This window comes from Lithobates pipiens, unplaced genomic scaffold (genome assembly GCF_037356315.1).
Source record: "Lithobates pipiens isolate NorthernLeopardFrog02 unplaced genomic scaffold, aLitPip1_a1.2 Scaffold_28, whole genome shotgun sequence".
In the NCBI taxonomy this organism is placed as follows: Eukaryota; Metazoa; Chordata; class Amphibia; order Anura; family Ranidae; genus Lithobates; species Lithobates pipiens.
Window position 1 is genome coordinate 182293874 of NW_027507789.1, and position 20078 is coordinate 182313951.

Genomic DNA, 20078 nt, shown 5'->3' on the forward strand with positions numbered 1-20078 from the left:
TTGCCAAAAAGCCATACCTCCAAGGTGGAAACAAGACCAGGTGACTCAACTATTCAAAAAAAACATGAAAACAGGGGTGCAGAGAAATGGCAGCAAGTGCTCTGGACTGAAGTCAAAATGTGAAATATTTGGCTGCAGCAGGAGGCAGTTTGTTGGTGAAGGACTGGAGAGTGGTACAATGAGTGTCTGCAGGCACCAGTAAAGCATGGTGGAGGTTCCTTACAAGTTTGGGACTGCATTTCTGCAAATGGAGTTGGAGATTTGGTTCAGATCAATGGTGTCCTCAATACTGAGAAATACAGGCAGATACTCATGCCATAACAAGGAAGCGTGTGATTGGCCCCAAATTTATTCTGCAGCAGGACAACTACCCCAAACATAAAGCCAATGTCATTAGAATCTATATTCAGTGTAAATAAGATCAAGGAGTCCTGGAGGTGATGGTTTGGCCCCAACAGAGTCTTGGTCTCATTGAGTCTGGGATTACATGAACAAACAGAAGGATTTGAGGTGCAGCCACAGAAGATCTGTGGTTAGTTCTTTAGGGGTGCAACGGATCAAAAAACTCACGGATCGGATCGTTCCTCAGATCAGCAAATAATAATTGAATTTGCAAAAACCTGTGAAAATGCCACCACCATATAGTCCCCACTGCAATATACATCTCCCCCACTGTAATATCCACGTCATCTCCCCTACTGTAATATTGTCTGGGTATTGGCAGGGTAAGTATTGGCAGGATATTGCAGATTATTGCTGGGTATTGGCAGGGTATTGCAGATTATTGCTGGGTATTGGCAGGGTATTGCAGATTATTGCTGGGTATTGGCAGGGTATTGCAGATTATTGCTGGGTATTGCAGAGTATTGGCAGGGTATTGCTGGGATGGCTGTGGCTGCCATCCGATTTCTTCCCTCCACTGTACAGAGAGGGGAGAGAGGAACTGGCGTCATCATGACGCCGGTTTGTTTACAGGTGATCGCTCCGTCACGGAGCGATCACATTGTAAACGCCGACGGGTGTACCCAGATGACTGCCGCTCCGGAACTAGGCCGAAGCTGCGGCCTTTCCTAAGGCCGAGATCGCGACGTGTGCCGATCTGAGCGGGGTGACCCGTTCGGATCGTGGATCGGTGCCGATCTGTTGCACCCCTATAGTTCTCTAAGATGTTTGGAACTACCTACCTGCTGAGTTCCTTCAAAAACTGTGCAAGTGTACCTAGAAAATGTGATGCTGCTTTGAAGGCAAAGGGTGGTCACATCATATTTTGATTTGGACTTCTCTTCTGTTTATTTACTTTTCCATTTTGTTAATTGATGAAATTAAACTACGAACACTTCCATTTCTGAAAGCATTCTTAATTTACCGCATTTTTTTTCACACCTGCCTAAAACTTTAACACAGTAGTGTATAATTTTGTCTTTAGGTTTAGCTATGCTTTTAAAAACTATTATTGTCTGGTATTGAGTGAGCCAAACTGTAGACTGTGATTCTGTAGTAGTAAGTACCTTTCCGCCTCCAGAATAGTGCATTGTGAAGGTTAACAGATCCTGCACATAGAAGAGCCAAGGATCCTATAACCTGTCATGGTTTCTAGTTTCATTCAGTGCACCTTGCCATTCTGTCATCCTCCACCTCTCAAACAACAACAGCGTGCAACATGCAATTAATATGCTGGGTCCCCCTGTTTTTGTGGCTGTCAGTTGAGAGGGTTGATACGTTTTGTACTCAGAACTCTTGTTTCCGCACAGTATGAACTCCCTCCTCCACACACCATCTACCATCCGATTTTGAAACCTAACTTCCTTTTTGCATTTGTGGTTTTTGTATCTTAGCAAGTTTGCAGCTAATGTCCATTGCAAGGTCAGCTGCGAAACACTTTCTGCTGCAAGTGGACGAGAAGTGAATCGGGGAACTGCAGAGTAAGTCATCAAGGAGAAACTCATCTCAAAGGTAAAAAAAAGGAGAAGGGACAGTTGGAGACGCCTGTTCTGCCACTGCTAAATCATCTTATTTCAGACCTGCAAATGATATATGGCCACACCTTCCTTTCTGCGTGCACCCCGTGGCTTTTGCGGTAATGTGTGATGTTGAGATCTCCAAGACGTAATCGGAAGTTGGGCGTGTTCCTATCAAACTTTACTGATACATTGCTCTGATTCGATAGTCTGCCAGTTTTTTTTGTCTTTCCCTCTCTGTCTTACGTTCTACGCTAAAGCGTCAAGCCTGGATTTAGGACAGTGGAAACGAGGAGCTGCCTGGATCATGGGGAATGCAGCGGGGACCCTGGAAATGTTCCAGGCCCGTGATTCAAAGACACAACCGCCAACAGGGACTACCCCACCAAAGCCGAAAGATGGCTCCACTTCAAAAGTTCCAAGACCAAGTTCGGGAGAGCTGGAGGAGAGATTCAACGTAGTACTGGTAAGGACATGCTTCAATGGGTGGGGGGTCAATTTAGGCACAACAAACCATGCAACTGCCACTGTGACTTGGCTATGGATTGGTTATCCAGGCAGAAATGGTAAAAAGAAGGCATTTTGGTTTTAATTTAGTTCAGGCTGTCGAGTGGGATTGTCTTGAAGATGAAGTCTAGAGACATAAATTATGATTGTTGTTGTGGACTTCATTATGCAGTTCTCCCACTTCTATGAAAAAATACATTGAATCTGCAAGTGTTATAACTGAACCCAATATCCACGTAGATCTGTCTGTAGGCTTAGTTGATAAGGATATCACAAAGATAAAGATTTTCTTTTTTTTTTTTTTGGCCATGTGACTAACTTTCAAATCTCATTGGACGAAGCTAAAAAAAAGTTACTTTATAAGAAAACAAACCAAAGATCATTGTCACGCTTCGTGAACTGATGTGTTGTAATTAGAATCGTATATGGGGAAAGGTCAGAACGTACGCCTTAGACTTGTGAGTCACACGGAACAATTAGCCATGCCGTATACAATTTTAGCAATGGAACTATGCAAGTGTACAAAATGGGGCAGTTACACCTTCTATTTAAACTTTGTGGCTTTAAGAATAGCACAGATAACCATTCAGAGCCTCTGGAAAAGCAAAACGCAGCATGTCCCAAGGCTTTCTTTTCCTCATTAAAAATCACACTTTTCTGTGAATCAATGGGGCATTAACAAATAGCAGGTTTTAAGTTAAAATATATATATATATATTTTTGGAATGAAATCATTCTTGCCATGAGTAAAATAAGCTCCATTCTGAGCTTCATACCAGGACTGGGCAATCTTTGTTTACTGAGTGCATTATGGGTGTTTGATCCCATTAGGGGCTGCACAAAGTCTGTCAGTGAGAGTCTGCAGCAAGACCAACCATAGATGGCTAGATTTTTATTTTATTTTTGTTTTTTTATTTTTTTTGTTTTTAAAGGATGCATTCACCTAAGGAGATATATATATATATATATATATATATATATATATATATATATATATATATATATATATATATATATATATATATATATATATATATATATATATATATATATATATATATATATATTATATATATAACATTTTTTTTTGTCAATTTTATAAATAAATGCACATATTGTGTACAGGTAAAAATATGTGCATTTAACTTATTCCTTTGTTTATTTATTTTATTTATTTTTTTACTGGAGCCTGCAGAGTATTGCCCCTGCGATCAGCAGATCAGACTCTTTTTAACAGTCTTACTCTAGCTTTGTGCCTATTTCCCCATACAGGCTTTCAGTTACAAAGCTAGAGGAAGAATGAATGAACTACAAGCGTGCTGAGCAGCGTGTTTGTAGCCCGTCCAAACTACAAGTCCGTCCGCCATGGTGGAAGATGGTACTTGTAGTTTATTCATCTACACATCCCTGTAAATGAACGACAGGGGTGTGTGGGTGGAGCCCTGCACAGCCGACCGGTTTTGAAAAGGTGACAGCGGGTGCGGGGAGCAGATCTACTGCTGGCTGCTGAGTGGGGAGCGCTGAAGGATGCATAGGAGCATGTTACACCCTAAATATGAGTATAACATGCTCCTAAAGGTGCTTTTAGCATAGACATAACTAAAGCTGCCCATAACTTTAATCCCTTTTTTTTTTTTTTTTTTTCAGCCAGCAGGACAAGCGAGGGGGGGAAAAAAAAAACCCTATCCACATAAGCAAGGTGGATGAAAGAGCCCTCCCCCACTGTGGCATTGTATTCAGACAAGGGGACTCCTCTTTCAGAATACCCGGATCAGCAGCTGCAGCCGCCGATCAACCAGAGTTGGGGGTTTTTTTTGGGCTGAATTTGGATCCATCTAGGGCTAACTTAACCGATTACCCCATCCACACATATTCCCCTTGCCAGAACATTGTATTCTGACAGCGGCTACTACCTTTGCGGTGTGTTGGAAAAAGTACTTGCTGCATTGCATCTTTTGACATGAATAAATAGCAAGACGTGTAAAAGTTGCCTGAAATGCATCAGGGCGTACAAAGCTTTGAGGATCAGTCTATCAAAAATTGATTTTTCCGTTTTAGGTAGCGGAAAACTGACAGGTCCCTGTACCTTTTGTGACTCTGTTGGTAAGATCTAAATTTGTCTGCACACCTACTGTACCCTTTAGGAGGGGGTGCCACTCTCCTTGATGGGTATTATATTATGGAGGAGGTGGGCAGGAATACTTAATATCTTGAGTGGACAGGAACAGAGTCCAGAATTAAAGCAGAAAACAATCACTGTTGGAAGTATTTAAGACCGTTAAGAAGCCAAGAGCTGTCAACCGGGCTCCACCTAAAATCCAAAATTGCTAAACACTCTAAAGCCTCATACACACGATCGGACTTTGTACAAACTTTCCCGTGGACTTTTGTACAAAGGGCGTGGTCCACAAGTTTGTATTGCATACACACGATCGGACTTTTTGACAACAAACACGAACGTAGTGACGTCACAACGTACTGACGCCACTTCAAAAGAGGACGTTCAATGACTCCAGCGCCACCTTTGGTCAACTTCTGTATTGTAGTCTGATCTTTTGCATTGGTTCTGAGCATGCGTGTTTGTACCTTGTACAAAAGTCCGATGCTTTTGCATACACACGGTCGGACTTTGCTCCATCGGACTTTTGTAGCCAGAAAGTTTGTCTGTTCGCACAGCCAACAAAAGTCCGATGAAAACAGAAAAAGTTTGTCCGATGGAGCGTACACACAGTCGGATGTTGTTCCAAAACAGCTAATTTGCATGTTTGTTGTCAAAAAGTCCGACCGTGTGTACGGGCCTTTAAAAAGACTGTAGATCCTTTTATTATCATTAACTAGGGGTCTGAGCTTTCAGACTTTTTAGTCATACATTTTTTATTTTTTATTTTTTTTGGTGACTCGCTCACGCCGATCTACGTCTTCAGAAGGGCATGTACAGGTAGATTAACATACTTGTACGTTGTGTCTTTTTTTTTTTTTTGTGCAGCCCACAGCTTTGTTGACACAGATATGCTTTTACCCAATGCATCAATGTGCTAGCTGGAACAATGAGAAATGAAAGTGAACCTTCGGTTTCAGTGATGAAGGGGGAGGGAGGACAATCCCATGTAGTTTAACTTTTTACTTTGCAAGGAACATAGCAAACAGTACTGTAATTCCTTGCAGATTTTCTTATTGACCAATCCAAATCCACTTGTTTGTTTTTGTTGGTCCTTGTTTCCCCAAAGTTCTAGGTTTGGAGGGTTCTAATTTTTTGATGCTCACATGATCGGCTACAGTGTAATGAGGAACATTCTGGGTACCCCTTTAAATGTCAGAGATGAAAGATTTTTACCTAAGCTACGAAACAAGACCCTTGTGGGCTGAAATGCGTTGGCACTTTTGTATGCTGGTTGGCATACCCGTGTTATAGACGATAATAAAGATGGCTGTTTCCTGCTGAGTCATCGAGTTGCCAGCTCATCTATTTACCGGTAAAGATTGGCTAAATGTGGGGGTGCCATATTACATGTAACAGTCACTTAAGTGTGCTGATTTAGGGACAGTGACACCAAACCAAAACCTTAGACTGGTTGTATAATCTGTCTGCCTAAACACTGGCACGTGCACCCCATATTCAATGGTTGATCTAAGGCTGGATAGAGATTTTTACAACCAGATTGTAATATGTGTGTGACCGCCTTTAACAGCTTGGTGACTCGCTCACGCCGATATACATCGTCAGAGGGGCACGTACAGGTAGATTAACATACCTGTATGTTGCCTTTTAAGAAGCAGTTTGTGGACGCGTGCCCGCCAGGCGCTCCGTGAGTGTGATCGCAGACTTGATGTCTGCGGGGATAACCGCAATCGTCTCGCGGAGAGGAAGAACGGGGAAATGCTGATGCAAACAAGCATTTCTCCGTTTTGCCTAATGACACTGACCACAGCTCCCTGTAATCGGGAACGGTCATCAGTGTCGTGTCACGCGTAGCCCCTCCCCCCCACAGTTAGAATCGCTCCCTAGGACGTACTTGACCCCTACAGTGCCACCTAGTGGTTAACCCCTTCACTGCCAATCATATTTACACAGTAATCAATGCATTTTTAATTGCACTGATTGTTGTATAAATGTGAAACGGTCCCAAAATCCCACCAGAAGTGTCCAATCTGTCCGCCATAATGTCGCAGTCACGATAAAAATCGCTGATCACCACCTTTTACTAGTGTAAAAAAAAAAAAAAAAAGGTTAATAAAAATGCCATAAAACTATCCCCGATTTTGTAGAAGCTATAACTTTTGCGCAAAAACAATCAATGAACGCTTATTTCGATTTTTATTTATTTACATTTTTTACCAAAAATATGTAGAAGAATACGTATTGGCCTATACTGAGGGGAAAAAAAATATTTTTTAATGTATTTTTTGGGGATATTTATTATAGCAAAAAATTTGATTTTTTTCAAAATTGTCACAATTTTTTTGTTTTATAGCGCAAAAAATAAAAAACGCAGAGGTGATCAAATACCACCAAAAGAAAGCTCTATTTGTGGGGGGAAAAAGGACGTCAATTTTGTTTGGGAGCCACCTCGCACAACCACGCAATTGTTAAAGCGATGCAGTGCCGAATTGCAAAAAGTGCTCTGGTCTTTGGGGCAGCCAAATGGTCCGGGGCTTAAGTGATTAAAACTGGCAGTAAACCGGCGTTTATCTTTTATTTTTTTAAACCCGAAAGGCAAAGTCATAATGTGCTAGCATGGATCGCATACTAGCACATTATGTGAAACTTACCTTTAAAATTAAGCCCTCCAGCAGTGTGCTGTCACCGCTAACAGCGCATACATCTTCACCTGGTCTTCCTTCCAGGTTGGCGGGCTCCGGTCCTTTTGAGTGGACTAGCCATGATGACGTCACTCCCACGCAAGAGCACGGTAGTCACTGTTCATGGCACAGGGCTCTGAAGGAATGGCACGGTATGCCGTTCCTTCAGAGCGCAGGCGCCAGTCGTTTCACAAGTAAATATTTCCTAAATCTTGCACGTTTTAGGTAAAAATTGTCCGCTGGAGTTTACTTCCACTAAAAGCTTCACCCCACTAAAGCTGAACTCCGGCGATTTTATATATTTTCCATACTTAATTGGGCCTGCTTGGCTACCTGATCGGCCTCTGTGGAAGTTGGCACTGTATCAGCCCAAGTAGCTGCCCTTCTGCATAGTAACCACGGGGGGGGGGGGGGGGGGGGGCGGTTGCTCACTTGGCACAGCTGCCATTCAGAGAATGCTTTGTGTTTTCTCAATGAATACAAAGCATTCTCTGACTGGACTAGGTTCAGAGGAGGCGTGGTGATATCATTCCCATTTAGTCCAATCAGGGAATACTTTGCATTCCTTGAGAAAAAATGCAAGGCGGTCTCAGAATGTCAGCCATTTGGTTACTATGTAGAGGGGCACCCACTTGACACGGTGACCAGAAGTCTAGCGCTATCTCTGCAGTTCCTGGGACTACTACAGTGTTTTACAGATTATACAGAGACCTCATCCCATGCTCGCCTCCAGGACTTCTCCAGAGCCTCACCCATCCTCTGGAATGTTCTACCCCAATCTGTCAGACTTTCTCCTACTTTGTCTACTTTCAGACGATCCCTGAAAACTCATCTCTTCAGAAAAGCCTATCTGGCCCCACCTAACAACTGTACATTTTTCTCCATCAGCTCATCCCCCACAGTTATTACCTCTGGTGGGCTCTGCACGTGCAGTGTGCGAACACGCCGTAGCTCATCCTTAATCCTGTATAATAATAATAACGTACAATATGCATACTTTATGACAAGCTGTCTCGAAGTAAGGATAAAAAAAAAAAATGTTAAGTCTAAAAATTTAGCACCCTGGAATTTAGGCAGGGTTGTTCCTCACAAATTTACTTGCCAGGAATAGTTATGCTGGTTGATTGTTAGAGATCTATTGATTTCTCCCTAAGTTTGGCCTTGTTGCACTTTTCTCTTCTACCACTAGGTGACTTGGTGGTACTAGATATGAGAAGGGCAACGTAAGGTTAGGTTATGGGTATATGGGGTATCTCGGCCAATAGGTAGGGGTTTTCTTGAATCCCTTATCCTGTTGGGTTAGCCTATATATTCGGGTGGAGTCAGGTGATCTGTTTTCTGTGCCATCTCGACGGCTGTCTGGGTGGACCTGTTTTGTACTGCCCGGGCTGCCTGCTAGGCTGTCTGAGGGCCTATTCAGAAGCAAGAGAGCAGCACGGGGTTGGGACTGCAGCTTGCAGTCCAACCAAAAGTGACTGTTCTGCAGGCCGGAGAACCTGTCAGTGGTTGGAGATAGAGAGGAAGCTACCGCCAGTAAGGTACTATCCTCCTAATTGCCAGGGACCACAGTGAGTAACTGAAGCAAGTACAGGAGCAGCATTCCCACCAACTGGGGACGGTGAAGAATCAGGGCACTTCAGTGGGTATCAAGCCAGGGACCCAGCCAGCAGAGGTGATGCTTACAGAGGAGCCTTGTGTGTCAAGCCAGGGACTGAGCGGGCCAGTGGGGGTGAAACTTGAGAGGTATCTTGAGTGCCAAGCTAGGGACCCAGCAGAGAAGTGGGGGTGACGCTTGAGGACAATACCACTGTGAAGATTGAAGGAGCTCAAGGGATTTAGTGGCAATGAATCAGCAGGTCTAGTGAGAGACCGGGAGCTCAGTGGGCTGAAGAACTACAAGGAATGATTGTAGTGGAATAGAAAGGAACTGTTAAGAACTGTTAAAGACTGTTGCCATAGACAGCATTTTCCCTGCATGGCTGTCGTCCTATTGAAGTCTCGGAGTATGACAAATAATCTACCTAAGGGTGTCCTGGCCCCAACCCTCTCTCCCCCAAAAAAGCTTAAGACAAACTTTTTTGCATTCAAGAAGTGTCTGGCGCCCAATAACTTTAACTACTCTGCACCCACCATGCCTCACAACCCACTACATACAGAAGGATGTCAGCTATACCTGGCCCTTGAGGTTCTCATTAGATCAAAGGAGGCCTGGGACCTTGCTACAAAATAAAGTTTTTTGTTTTTTACATTTGTCCAGGTAATGACTGTCACTAGAAATCTTCCATTGGGGGATCGGTTCTGGTGAAAACTGTCCCAGGAAAGATTATCATGAAGTGTCTCCAGAACAGGAATTTTGAAGGGAAATCTCCCAATGGGGAAACATCAAAAACCTAACTAACCAGTCCCTACTCTAAAGTCCAAAAATGTTTTGGCCGTTTATATACTTTGAACGGATAGCACTGTTCCAATTCCACAAGGAACTTTTTGGAGATGGCATAGAGGCTGTTCAATTGGGAAAGGGAATGTTCACCTTTTTCAGAGAAATTTTGTGAATGAATTGAGGCTGTTTCGAGCTTGAATGTTCAATCAAGTGAAAGCGCTTTTTTTTTTTTTTCCCTCCAACATTACTTATTATGTGTTAAATACAGACTTTTGAGATGTATATATATATATTTTTTTGTATACCCTTTGGGGGTAGCATCCCTACATGGACCACTTATCTTAATCTTTTTGGTTTGAAGTAGACATTCTAGTATGGTCTAAAATTTTAATTTGTTTAAAATGGCTGTCATTTTATTTTAAATACATCAATGTTTACTGTCCAGTATGGCCCTATATGCCTGGCAGTGTACATAGAGGAAGTGGTTATTGCATCACTTCAAGACATCTGCCTATCGGTTGACCAGCGTGATATCACCCAAGCATGAGTCATTAAGGATTTCGTGACTTTCTGATGTCATTGCAACTCAAAGCTCCCCCCAGACCCCCCCCCCCCCTTTCCAACCCCCAACTCACTGTGATGAGTTGCTAGGATTAATTAACCCAATTTTACTAAACAAAATCCATGGTTGTGCCAGGTCCTGAGTCTATTATCTTCTACTATCTAGGAGGAAGGTCCTCCATTGGGTGTCCACATTGCTGCTTGTCCTTTATGTAGGCATCTTGCCTTAACCACTACAATACAGGGCACTTTCACCCCCTTCCTTCCCAGCCCAATTTTCAGCTTTCAGCGCTCTAGCGCTTTCAGTGACAATTGCGCGGTCATGCTACACTGTACCCAAATGAAATTGTTATCATTTTGTTCGCACAAATAGAGCTTTATTTTGGTGTTATTTATTCACGACTCCGTTTTTTTTTTTTGCGATATAAGCGCAAAAATAGCGGAAATTTGGAAAAAAAACAATATTTTCTTTTTTCTATTTGAAAAGAAATCCAATAAAATCAAATTTTGTCATAAATTTAAGCCAAAATGTATTCTGCTACATGTTTTTGGTAAAAAAAATTCCGTTAAGTGTATAATAATTGGTTTGTGTGATCACGGACATATGTACGCAAATGATCATGTACATATGTGTGCAGGTGATCACGTACATATGTGTGCAGATAATCATTGGGACATGTGATTTTAGTGGGACATATGTGGGGGACATGTTTTTATTATTAGGGGACATGTGTTTTTATTATTTGGGGATATGTGTGTTTTGGGGACATATGTGGGGACTGTGTTTGTACTGTGTGGTGTGTTGTGTGTTTACACTACACTGATGATCAGTGAGTAAAAAGCTGTAAAAAGCAGCCCATACTCACTGATCATCAGCCGGCTGCAGCGTTCTGCTCTCCTCTCCTCAGCGGTGACTTCCGTGTGAGGAGAGGAGAGCCGATTGCCTAGCAACCGGCTGTTTGTTTACATCACATGACGGCCGTGATTGGACAAGGCCGTCATGTGATCAGGAGGGCCAATCACAGAGCCCTCCTGCCGATCTGAGATGTGCCGTGTCCGGGTGACACGAGCACATCGGGATCGCGCCGCTGCGCGAGCGCGATCCCGCTACTCCTGAAGGACGTTCCTGAACGGCCTATCAGGAGTAGACGGCTCCCACCCGGCCGTATATATGCATTGGACGGGTGAGAAGTGGTTAAACCAGTTGCTGATAGATGCGCATTTTTACCAACCAGGTGCAGCCCTGATAAAGGGGCTTGTTATGTCCCCCAAACTGTGTTGTCTTTGTAATATAATTTTTTTATCCTGTTAAAGCCCTTGTACACACGGTCGGACATTCCGACAACAAAATTCGTCAGATTTTTTCCGGCCGGATTTGACCAAAACTGGTGTTGCATACACACGGTCGGACAAAGTTGTCAGAAAATCCGATCATTCGGAACGTGATGACGTTATTTAGTTACGACGGGACTACGTTCAGGCTAGTAGCCAATAGCTTTGGTCTAGGAATTTGATCTGAGCATGCGTGGCACTTTGTCCGATCGGAATTCTCTACAAACAATCGGACAAAGTCCGATCGGATCATGTTGTCGGAAAATTTTATATCCAACTCTCAAACTTGAGACTCCCACACATGGTCAGATTATCCAACAACATTGTCCGATCGGACATTTTACGTCGGAATGTCCGACCGTGTGAACAAGGGCTTAGAATAAATTTGTGTCTGGATGGTCAAACTTTCAGTGGGAACCTTTTCTGTTACAAAGGAGATGGTGTATATATCCTTTGGCATGGAAAAGCTTCCAACCCAGAATGCAGATACCAGGTCCAAACACGGTTACAACTGCTCTAGGCAATAAGATAATCCTACGGTCCCAGAGCCATTTTTCCATTTCTCATAAGGTTGATCATGACACTGGGAAAGCACGCTTGAAGGTTCGCCTTGGAGCTTGTATTAAACTTGAGGTTTTGTCCATAGTCTTCATTTAAGTTGCAAACGCCAATTTTATGGTGCGGTTTGGAGAACGGATAGCCTTAGTCCATTATTTTTATTTAGAATTTTGCACTGCAAAGCATTTTGCAAAATCTACAAGATATTCAACTAAACGTAAAATTTTATGCACCATTTTCAGAGTTGTAACTACACATATAATGTAATGGTTTTGTTATTTTCAGTACTTCTGAAATGCATACGTTGACCAGTGCTCTGCAGAGTACATACACAACCACATCCATCCCCGCCCTAGAGGAGCTTTCAGGCTAATGTCCAAAGCGAAGTATTATGTACATCTGCACACTCTTGCCATTCTTATGATCCACCAGTTCACTTACCAGTATATTTTTTGGATTGTGGTAGGGGATCTGAGCTTAATGAGATTGCTAGCTTGATAGGTTTGTTTTGATGATCTGTATTATGCCATATCCTCAGTAGACATTGGGTGTGTCCGTGTTTTTTTTTTTTTGAGGTCTCTCAGCTGTCTGTGATGTCACCGCCGTCTGCTGTTTATCACAACTGTCCCAGCTGTGAGCACCAAATAACACATCTGTGGGTCTCAAACATGTGTCGCTTTAGAAGGGTGTGTTAACCTTTTTTATATTTATTTTATATTCTCAGTTGGAGTAAGAATGCCATTATAATGTGTCCAGCGAATCAAGGTGACCTTAGAACCATTGCAGCTCCATTATCTTACGGTGACTAAATTGAGCATCACGTGCCATGCATAGGGCCTGTATTGCCTGGGCACAGATTAATGATTGGGCCTCGTGTACAGCCTCTACCTAAACTGTCTCTACACATACCTGTTGCTGAACTATTTTTATTGGAGACATAACGCAATAACCTACAAGTACACCTCTCCAGTTTTGCTGTCCGCTCTATAAATGGGGGTCTGCAGAGGGCAGGATATGAGGACATGTCCCCAAACCTAGGAGGAGGAAGACTCGAGTAATGTTAGCAAATGGTATGTTACTGGAAGAGTGGTAGATACAAGGAACAGACTTGCAACACACGATAGTGAGTCAATCGGCAGTAAGTGAACTAAAAGTGTACTTGGAGTTCACCTTTTACTGTTTGTCAAATACTTCCCCAAGCATTAGAATGTCCTTAGCACATTACTATGCATTGCTCCATTTATTTTTTTAGAAGACTTACTTTTTTCTTTATAATTTTTATTAAGATTTGGTACCATCAAAAAAAAAAAAAAAACTATTTAAAGAATCCAGACTCCTCTAATACACATTTAATGCTTTTTTCGTTTCTCATTTCATTGTCCTCCCCTACCTGTCCTGGAGATGGCAAGACGTACCAAGAGCTGGATGTGTGGCCCTGAACCATGCATGCTCAGCCGTTCTCTCTTACAGCTCGGTGTTCTGCGAGAGTAAAAGCAGACTGCGCATGTACAGGTAGAGGACCAACCTGTAAAGCTAGGTAAGGTATGTCCCGCCATCTGCAGCACAGAGAAGGGGGATGCAGTAAAGGTGAACTAACCCTTTAAACCCTAGAGCAAACATCTCTTGTTTGCTTCATTTTTGGTCTGTTGTTTACATGGCTTTTTTCTCAGAAAACAGGTACAGGTACTCTACTCTTCCAAGTTATCCCTTGCCTCTACCCCCTACCCACCTCCGAACATGGACCCTTGGTCCTCACCCTACTCACCTCCCAATACCACCCCTTTTAGAGAAAACAGAACCAGGTAACATTTTGTGGTGCCAAGTAGTTTGTATGCAATTTTTTAAAGGATAATATAAAAAGCAGTAAAATACATCCCCTGCAACCATCAACATAGCCCCCAAGCAACAATAGATCCTTCCGGCAACAATAGACCCCCCTGGAACAAAATGGCCCCTAACAACAACAAATCCATCCCTGGAACAATAGACTCCCACCAGCATCAATAGATTCATCCTAGCAACAATAGACCCCTCCCTCAACAATAGATCCCCCCAGCAACAATAGACCCCTCCCTCAACAGTAGATACCCTCCCCGGCAACAATAGATCCTCCCAGCAGCCAGAATCAATGGACCCTCCATGACACCTCAGCACCCCTTGCCATTACATGCATTCAGTGCTGGTGGTGGCGGAACTACGTTTCCTCATGTTCCCACTGCAAAAGTCCTGGTTACCCTGTTTCCCAGAAAATAAGACCTAGTGTGATTGTCGGTGAGTCCTTGTAGGTCTTATTTTCAGGGTAGGGCTTATTTTCAGGGAAACACCGACAGAGGGGGTGTTCCTGTACCAATTCACTGAGCAAAAAAGCCCTGGTGATGTAAATGGCCCTTTGCCAGGAGTCTGCCCAGGGCTGGCCAAGTATAAGAATGGAAAAAGTCCAAACTGGAACCCCTGTCAACCAAGTGCCCACATGTGCTGAAATCTTGAGTGTCTCTCTTCTATCAAGGTATCTGAGAAAAAAAGGTCTGTTTTGCCCATATCAACCCCATTTTACCATGCTGCACTGGGGGCTGGAAAAGGTGAATCACACTTGGCCAACGGGAACTGCCAGCTACTGTTTGTCCTGTGCAGTTCAGGTAACAAGACATCCCCACCCCTTATATAGGAAGTAAACCCTGATGGGTTTTACTTCCTCTGTCGTTCCCCGTGTAGCGGTACCCCCATGAGGGCTGATTGACTCTATACCCCACTGGCTACTGCAGATCCTCTTACCTCTGACACCTTGGGTTCCATTTTGCAATGTGATGTTAGCAATGAGAAACTCACACAATGTCACTGAACCACTAAGAATGTTTACTAAAGTAAATAAGGGAACACAATGAAAAGCATGAATAAACACAAAATTGTAATTGACAACCGTTAACACTTAATGCAGATATACAGAACTTAAAACCTTATATTCACTTTTCAGGAGTACATGTGAACAGGTGTACAGAGGGATAAGTACCCAATATCTTCAAACATATATTAAATACCTTCCCACTGAGGCTCAACACACAGATCAAAATGCACTATATAATCTTTACATTCAGAAACACAGTATAAAGTCTAGCATATACTCGATGGCTCCCCCTAGGTCAAGGGTAGGGAACCTATGGCTCTCGAGACAGATGTGCCTCTTTTGATGGCTGCATCTGGCTCTCACCTCCCAATCTGCGGATTGCGTGGTGTGCCGATCCGTGGATTGAGCCCATAGGAAAGGCCGCAGCTTCGGCCTAGCTCCGGAGCTGCAGCCATCTTGGTACATCCAGCAGCGGCCTAGCTGAGCGGCGCGCTGATGTCATCGTCACCCGCCTAAACTGCTTGTGGATCTGCCTGCCTGTGTAGTGCTAAGCAAGCAGACAATTGTAGGGGACATGTGGAACAGTGCGGGAGATGAAGTGGATATTACAGTTATAACTGAAATTAGTCGATTAATCGATTAAAAAAAAAAAATGAGTTTTAAAGATATTGTATGGCTCTCGTGGAATTACATTTTAAAATATGTGGCGTTCATGGCTCTGTCAGCCAAAAAGGTTCCCTACCCCTGCCCTAGGTTGTATTTCAGAGTTAAGTTTGAGTGTAACAGCAATGCTTAGGAAAAGAGGAAGATGGTAAAAGTTCTTTCAACTCCGGATATCTTCAGCTAGCCTGATGTTTAAGCTGCAGTATTTGTAATCCACAAAGACAAAGGAAAATATATGACTGTAGGGCAAAAGATATGCTGAAGATGGCTTAACTGAAGAAATGTCACCACTTGTAGATTCCTCTTTATGTGTGAGTGCAATACAGTACTGACCTTACTGCGCAGGGAAGAAAGACAAGGTCCCAAAGTCCAGCTGTATGATGCCTGTGGAAAAGTAGATTCACCTCTGTGAAACTACAAGTCTCACCAGCAGTCTGTAGAAAGAACTCACTCAGTAATACTGTATTCTCTACTAAAATGGGCAGGTGCCCTCTCACCACAATGGACCTCAATGGCTCCGTGCAGAATCCCCTCCTGGTGTCTCCGTCTGGTGAAGATGACGCTGCCACACGGTGCTGCAAATCCCAATGAGCTGAAGTGCAGGTGGCTTCCAGTTGCAACTGAAGCGAAGGCCGGTCCGCTTGCTAGAATAGCAAGGCTGTCCTCCAAGATCCCTCAGAGTAGGGCGATCTGGCTCTCCGCTGTATAGGCCGCAGTCTCTCACTCCTAGTCACACACAGACCGCCTGCTGTGCGATTTGCATTGTCTGTATTGTAGTTCAGGGCTGATCCAGCTAATAGTCACTTCCTCCTCCAAACTAAATCTCCCACAATACCTTGCATTCCTTCTCAAGAATAAAGAAACAAATCCTAACAGAGCCCAACAGTCACTAGAGGGAGCCAAACTCATTTAAAATAACATCAACTGTAATAACTATAGTAGCAAACGCTTGGCTACACCTGCAATGTAAAAGCATAATGGGCTAGTATGCATCACATACTAGCTCATTATGTGGCACTTGCCTGCAATCGAAGTCCGCGCTGTCCCCACTGGTGGAAGAATCCATCTTCTGCCCTCGTCCTTCCGGGGGCCGCCGACTCCATGACAGGCCATCATTTACGGCACATACGAGTGAAGAAACGGCACAGAGGCTCGTTTCTTCACAGCGTATGCGCCGGTGACATAATCAGCGCACTACAGGGTAAATATCTCCTAACAGTAACACATTTAGGAGAGATTTCCACTACCTCTAGGTAAGCCTTATTCTAGGCTTGCCTATAGGTAAAAGTGATGCTGGAGGGTTTACAACCATTGTACCTTGTACCTTCTATTTCTGTGTGTGGATGATGGCACTATAATTATTTTAATAAAAAAAAAAAAAAAAAATCAAAGTACCATTTTCCTAATTGATTTACAGCTGTCACATGACCCGGCTTGTCTGCAGGGAAAGGTAAACAGGAGGAGCTTCCAGTCCTCTGCTGCTGGTCACATGTTCAAAATAAAGAAAATGCAGCCTTTGGAATACAGAGTAAAAAATAATTTCTATCCATAAACTGTTTTTTAAATTGGCATACAAATCTATATTTGAAATCCAATCTTTATTATTTTTGGTAATAACATGGTGTGTGGGAATTTCTACCATGGGCTGTATCACGCCCCTGCAGCCTGTGTCTTAAAATAACAGGGAGGTAAAGCCTCTATTAATCGACATGTAATATCCCACGCCCAATGTGTTTTAGCTGGTTATTAAGCAGGGAGGAGGGGATAGGGACTGTCATTTACCACTGTGTATATGCCCACATGTGTGACTCTATAGTCACACGGGCTGCTCAGATGTGATAGGAAGGAAATGCTCAGGGTAGAAAATGCACTGAAAACTGAGCATGTGCAAAGTTGTCATTGGGTACATGAACAGAAGGGGAACAGAGAGCAGCAGGATCAACCAGTTTTTCTTTTTGTTTTTTATGCAGAATACAGAAAATGTACCTCAGTGAGTATGAACAGCATGTAAATGCACCATTTGATAGTTTTTTTTTTTTTTTTATTTTTTTTAATGATGTGGGCCAGTGGCGTAACTAGAACCTTCAGGGCCCCGATGCAAGAAACCATGAAGGGCCCCCCCTGAACCCCAGCCAGGGCCCTTCCCTCTGAGTCCGGTGGTGGAACTCCAGGGCATGGTCACAGGTATGACCTTTGTGAGCCCTGTAGTTCCACCACTGGCATCAGTAGTTTTTTTTATTATTTATTTTTTTATTTTTAGGTGCCCCATTGGGGGACTCTCCCTAGGCAGGATGGGGTCCCCGTCCCCAGAAGAGATGAGGTCCTTTTCTCCAGGGCAGATGAAGTTACTGCCCCCAGGTGAGAAGGGGACCCTGTCCCCAGGGGAGATGGGGGTCCCTGTCCCCACGTGAGAAGGGGCCCCTGTCCCCAGGGGGAGATGGAGGGGGTAAGTAATGGTGTGTGGGGGATGGGGTCCTCTCACTCACCATGACCAAGCTGCAGGCCGCGCACTCATCCATGTTGGCCTGGGCTCCATCCAGTGTGCTGGACGGGTGATCAGCATATGTAGAGGGGGCTGCATCTACCCCCTGCAGCACAGGGCCCAGTTGCGGTCGCGACTGCTGCACCCCCTATAGTTACGCCCCTGATGTGGGCTTAGTGACACCTTAAGACAGTCTTAATTGGCTACTTTGGCAAATGTTGGTAAATGAGCACAAGACAAGTAACACAAGGGGGTGCATTTACTAAAACTGGAGAGTGCAAAATCTGGTGCTGCTCTGCATAGAAACCAATCGGCTTCCATTTTTTTTTTGTCAAAGCTTAAAGGGATTGTAAAGTTAATTAATTTATTTTTTTAAATAACAAACATGTTATACTTACCTCCACTGTGCAGCTCGTTTTGCACAGAGTGGCCCCGAACCTGCTCTTCTGGGGTCCCTCGGCGGCTGTCTCTGCTTCCTCCCGCAGGTACTTCTCACGTTCATGCGAGCTCCCTCGCATGGTGAGAAGCATCTGCGGGCGTGCTCCCGTGATACAGCCGGTGGCTATAGCCACTCGCTGTATCACACGGCCCCGCCCCCTGGCGCTCCGCGTCAGTGGATGTGATAGCAGCGCAAGCCAATGGCTGCGCTGCTTTCGATCCAGCCAATCAGCGGCCAGGCTGAACGGTGGAAAGGACGTCGGGGGACGAACGCGGGACTTTCGAGGGGTGAGGTAAGTAAAACGGGGGGGCTGGGGGCGCCGGGACTGTCAGATGTTTTTTCACCTTAATGCATTAAGGTGAAAAAAATTTACCTTTACAACCCCTTTAACTGAACAAGCTGAAGTTAGAAGTTGATTGGCTACCTTGCACAGCTGCACCAGATTTTGCACTCTCCAGTTTTAGTAAATCAACCCAAAGGTTTTGCAGGCATTTGTACCTCTTTCCACTAGCGTAGTGTTAAATGCATTAGTAAGACTGGATTTGTGTGTGTTGGGGGGGGGGGGGGGGGGGTATTTTTCTATTCTATGTTGTTTTTTTTTTTTGCACTAATGTAACAAGACGACTCGCACTTGGCTTATATTTATTACTGTAAACACTTTTTGAATCCAAAACGGAACTAAACCTTCCTATCCTTTACAGCCAAGGAAGTAATCATCTTACCCAGGGCCGTCTTTAAGGCAGGGCAAAAGGGGCAGCTGCCCTGGGTCCTGTCATTGTTGTGGGGCCCAAAGCAGCTGCCTCATACTTGCTAACTATCCCGGTTTACATTTCCTTTTCCCTTGAAGTTTTAGTCCTGTGCTGCTACTAATGCTGCCCAGCTCTGCCCTATTGTTGTGTACAGATGACTCACCTGCAGACCTGTGTTTACATGTAAATACTGGCATTCATATGTAAATAGCACTGACATGTATATGTAAATAGCTGAGGCCAACTGCATTGATATGTAAATAAAGGCAGCATTCATATGTATATCATGCCCCCCTGCAGTGAGGAGAAGATGTGCTGTAACCTATAGTAACCAGTGAGCAGTATTACTGTACAGCAATCTCTAGCAGCCCATCAACAAGCAGAAACGTGCTGTAACCTCTAGCAACTAATCAGTGAGCCTTAAGGAGTGCTGTAACCTCTAGCAACCAGTCAGTAAGCAGTAATGATATGCTGTAACCTCTGGCAACCAATCGCAATCGCTGCCTGATCTGATACAGTAAACTGATTTTAAGTCTAGCTGCTATTTATTGTATGTCTCAGATAAGGTGGAGAGGGAAATTGCATGGGGGGAGGGGGCCCTAAGAAAATTTTTGCCCAGGGTCCAATCAATATTAAAGACGGCCCTGATCTTACCCTCTGATCTGCAGTTGCCATGAGTGCTGCACATATGACACCAGCCATTTGATGGCTTTCAGTTCCATGGATAACACAAGCAATTACACATGTATCACTCAAGACATGCCTAGAATGTGACCGTTTTTGGAAACCGTTAATTTGATGTGTTTA

General features: G+C 43.9%; 1 protein-coding gene across 2 annotated transcripts in view; it reads left to right on the forward strand.

Moving 5' to 3' along the window:
* Nucleotides 1-1667: 1667 nt before the first annotated feature.
* Nucleotides 1668-20078, forward strand: part of FMNL1 (formin like 1) — a 124799-nt gene continuing 106388 nt past the window's right edge. The window contains exon 1 of one of the 2 annotated variants that reach the window (XM_077460069.1): nucleotides 1668-2424. In XM_077460069.1, the coding sequence (XP_077316195.1) occupies nucleotides 2266-2424 (159 nt within the window). In that variant the 5' untranslated portion in view covers nucleotides 1668-2265. Of the gene's footprint in view, nucleotides 2425-5596; nucleotides 5939-20078 lie in introns of those variants that run through there. The other variant, XM_077460070.1, reaches the window with a different exon arrangement.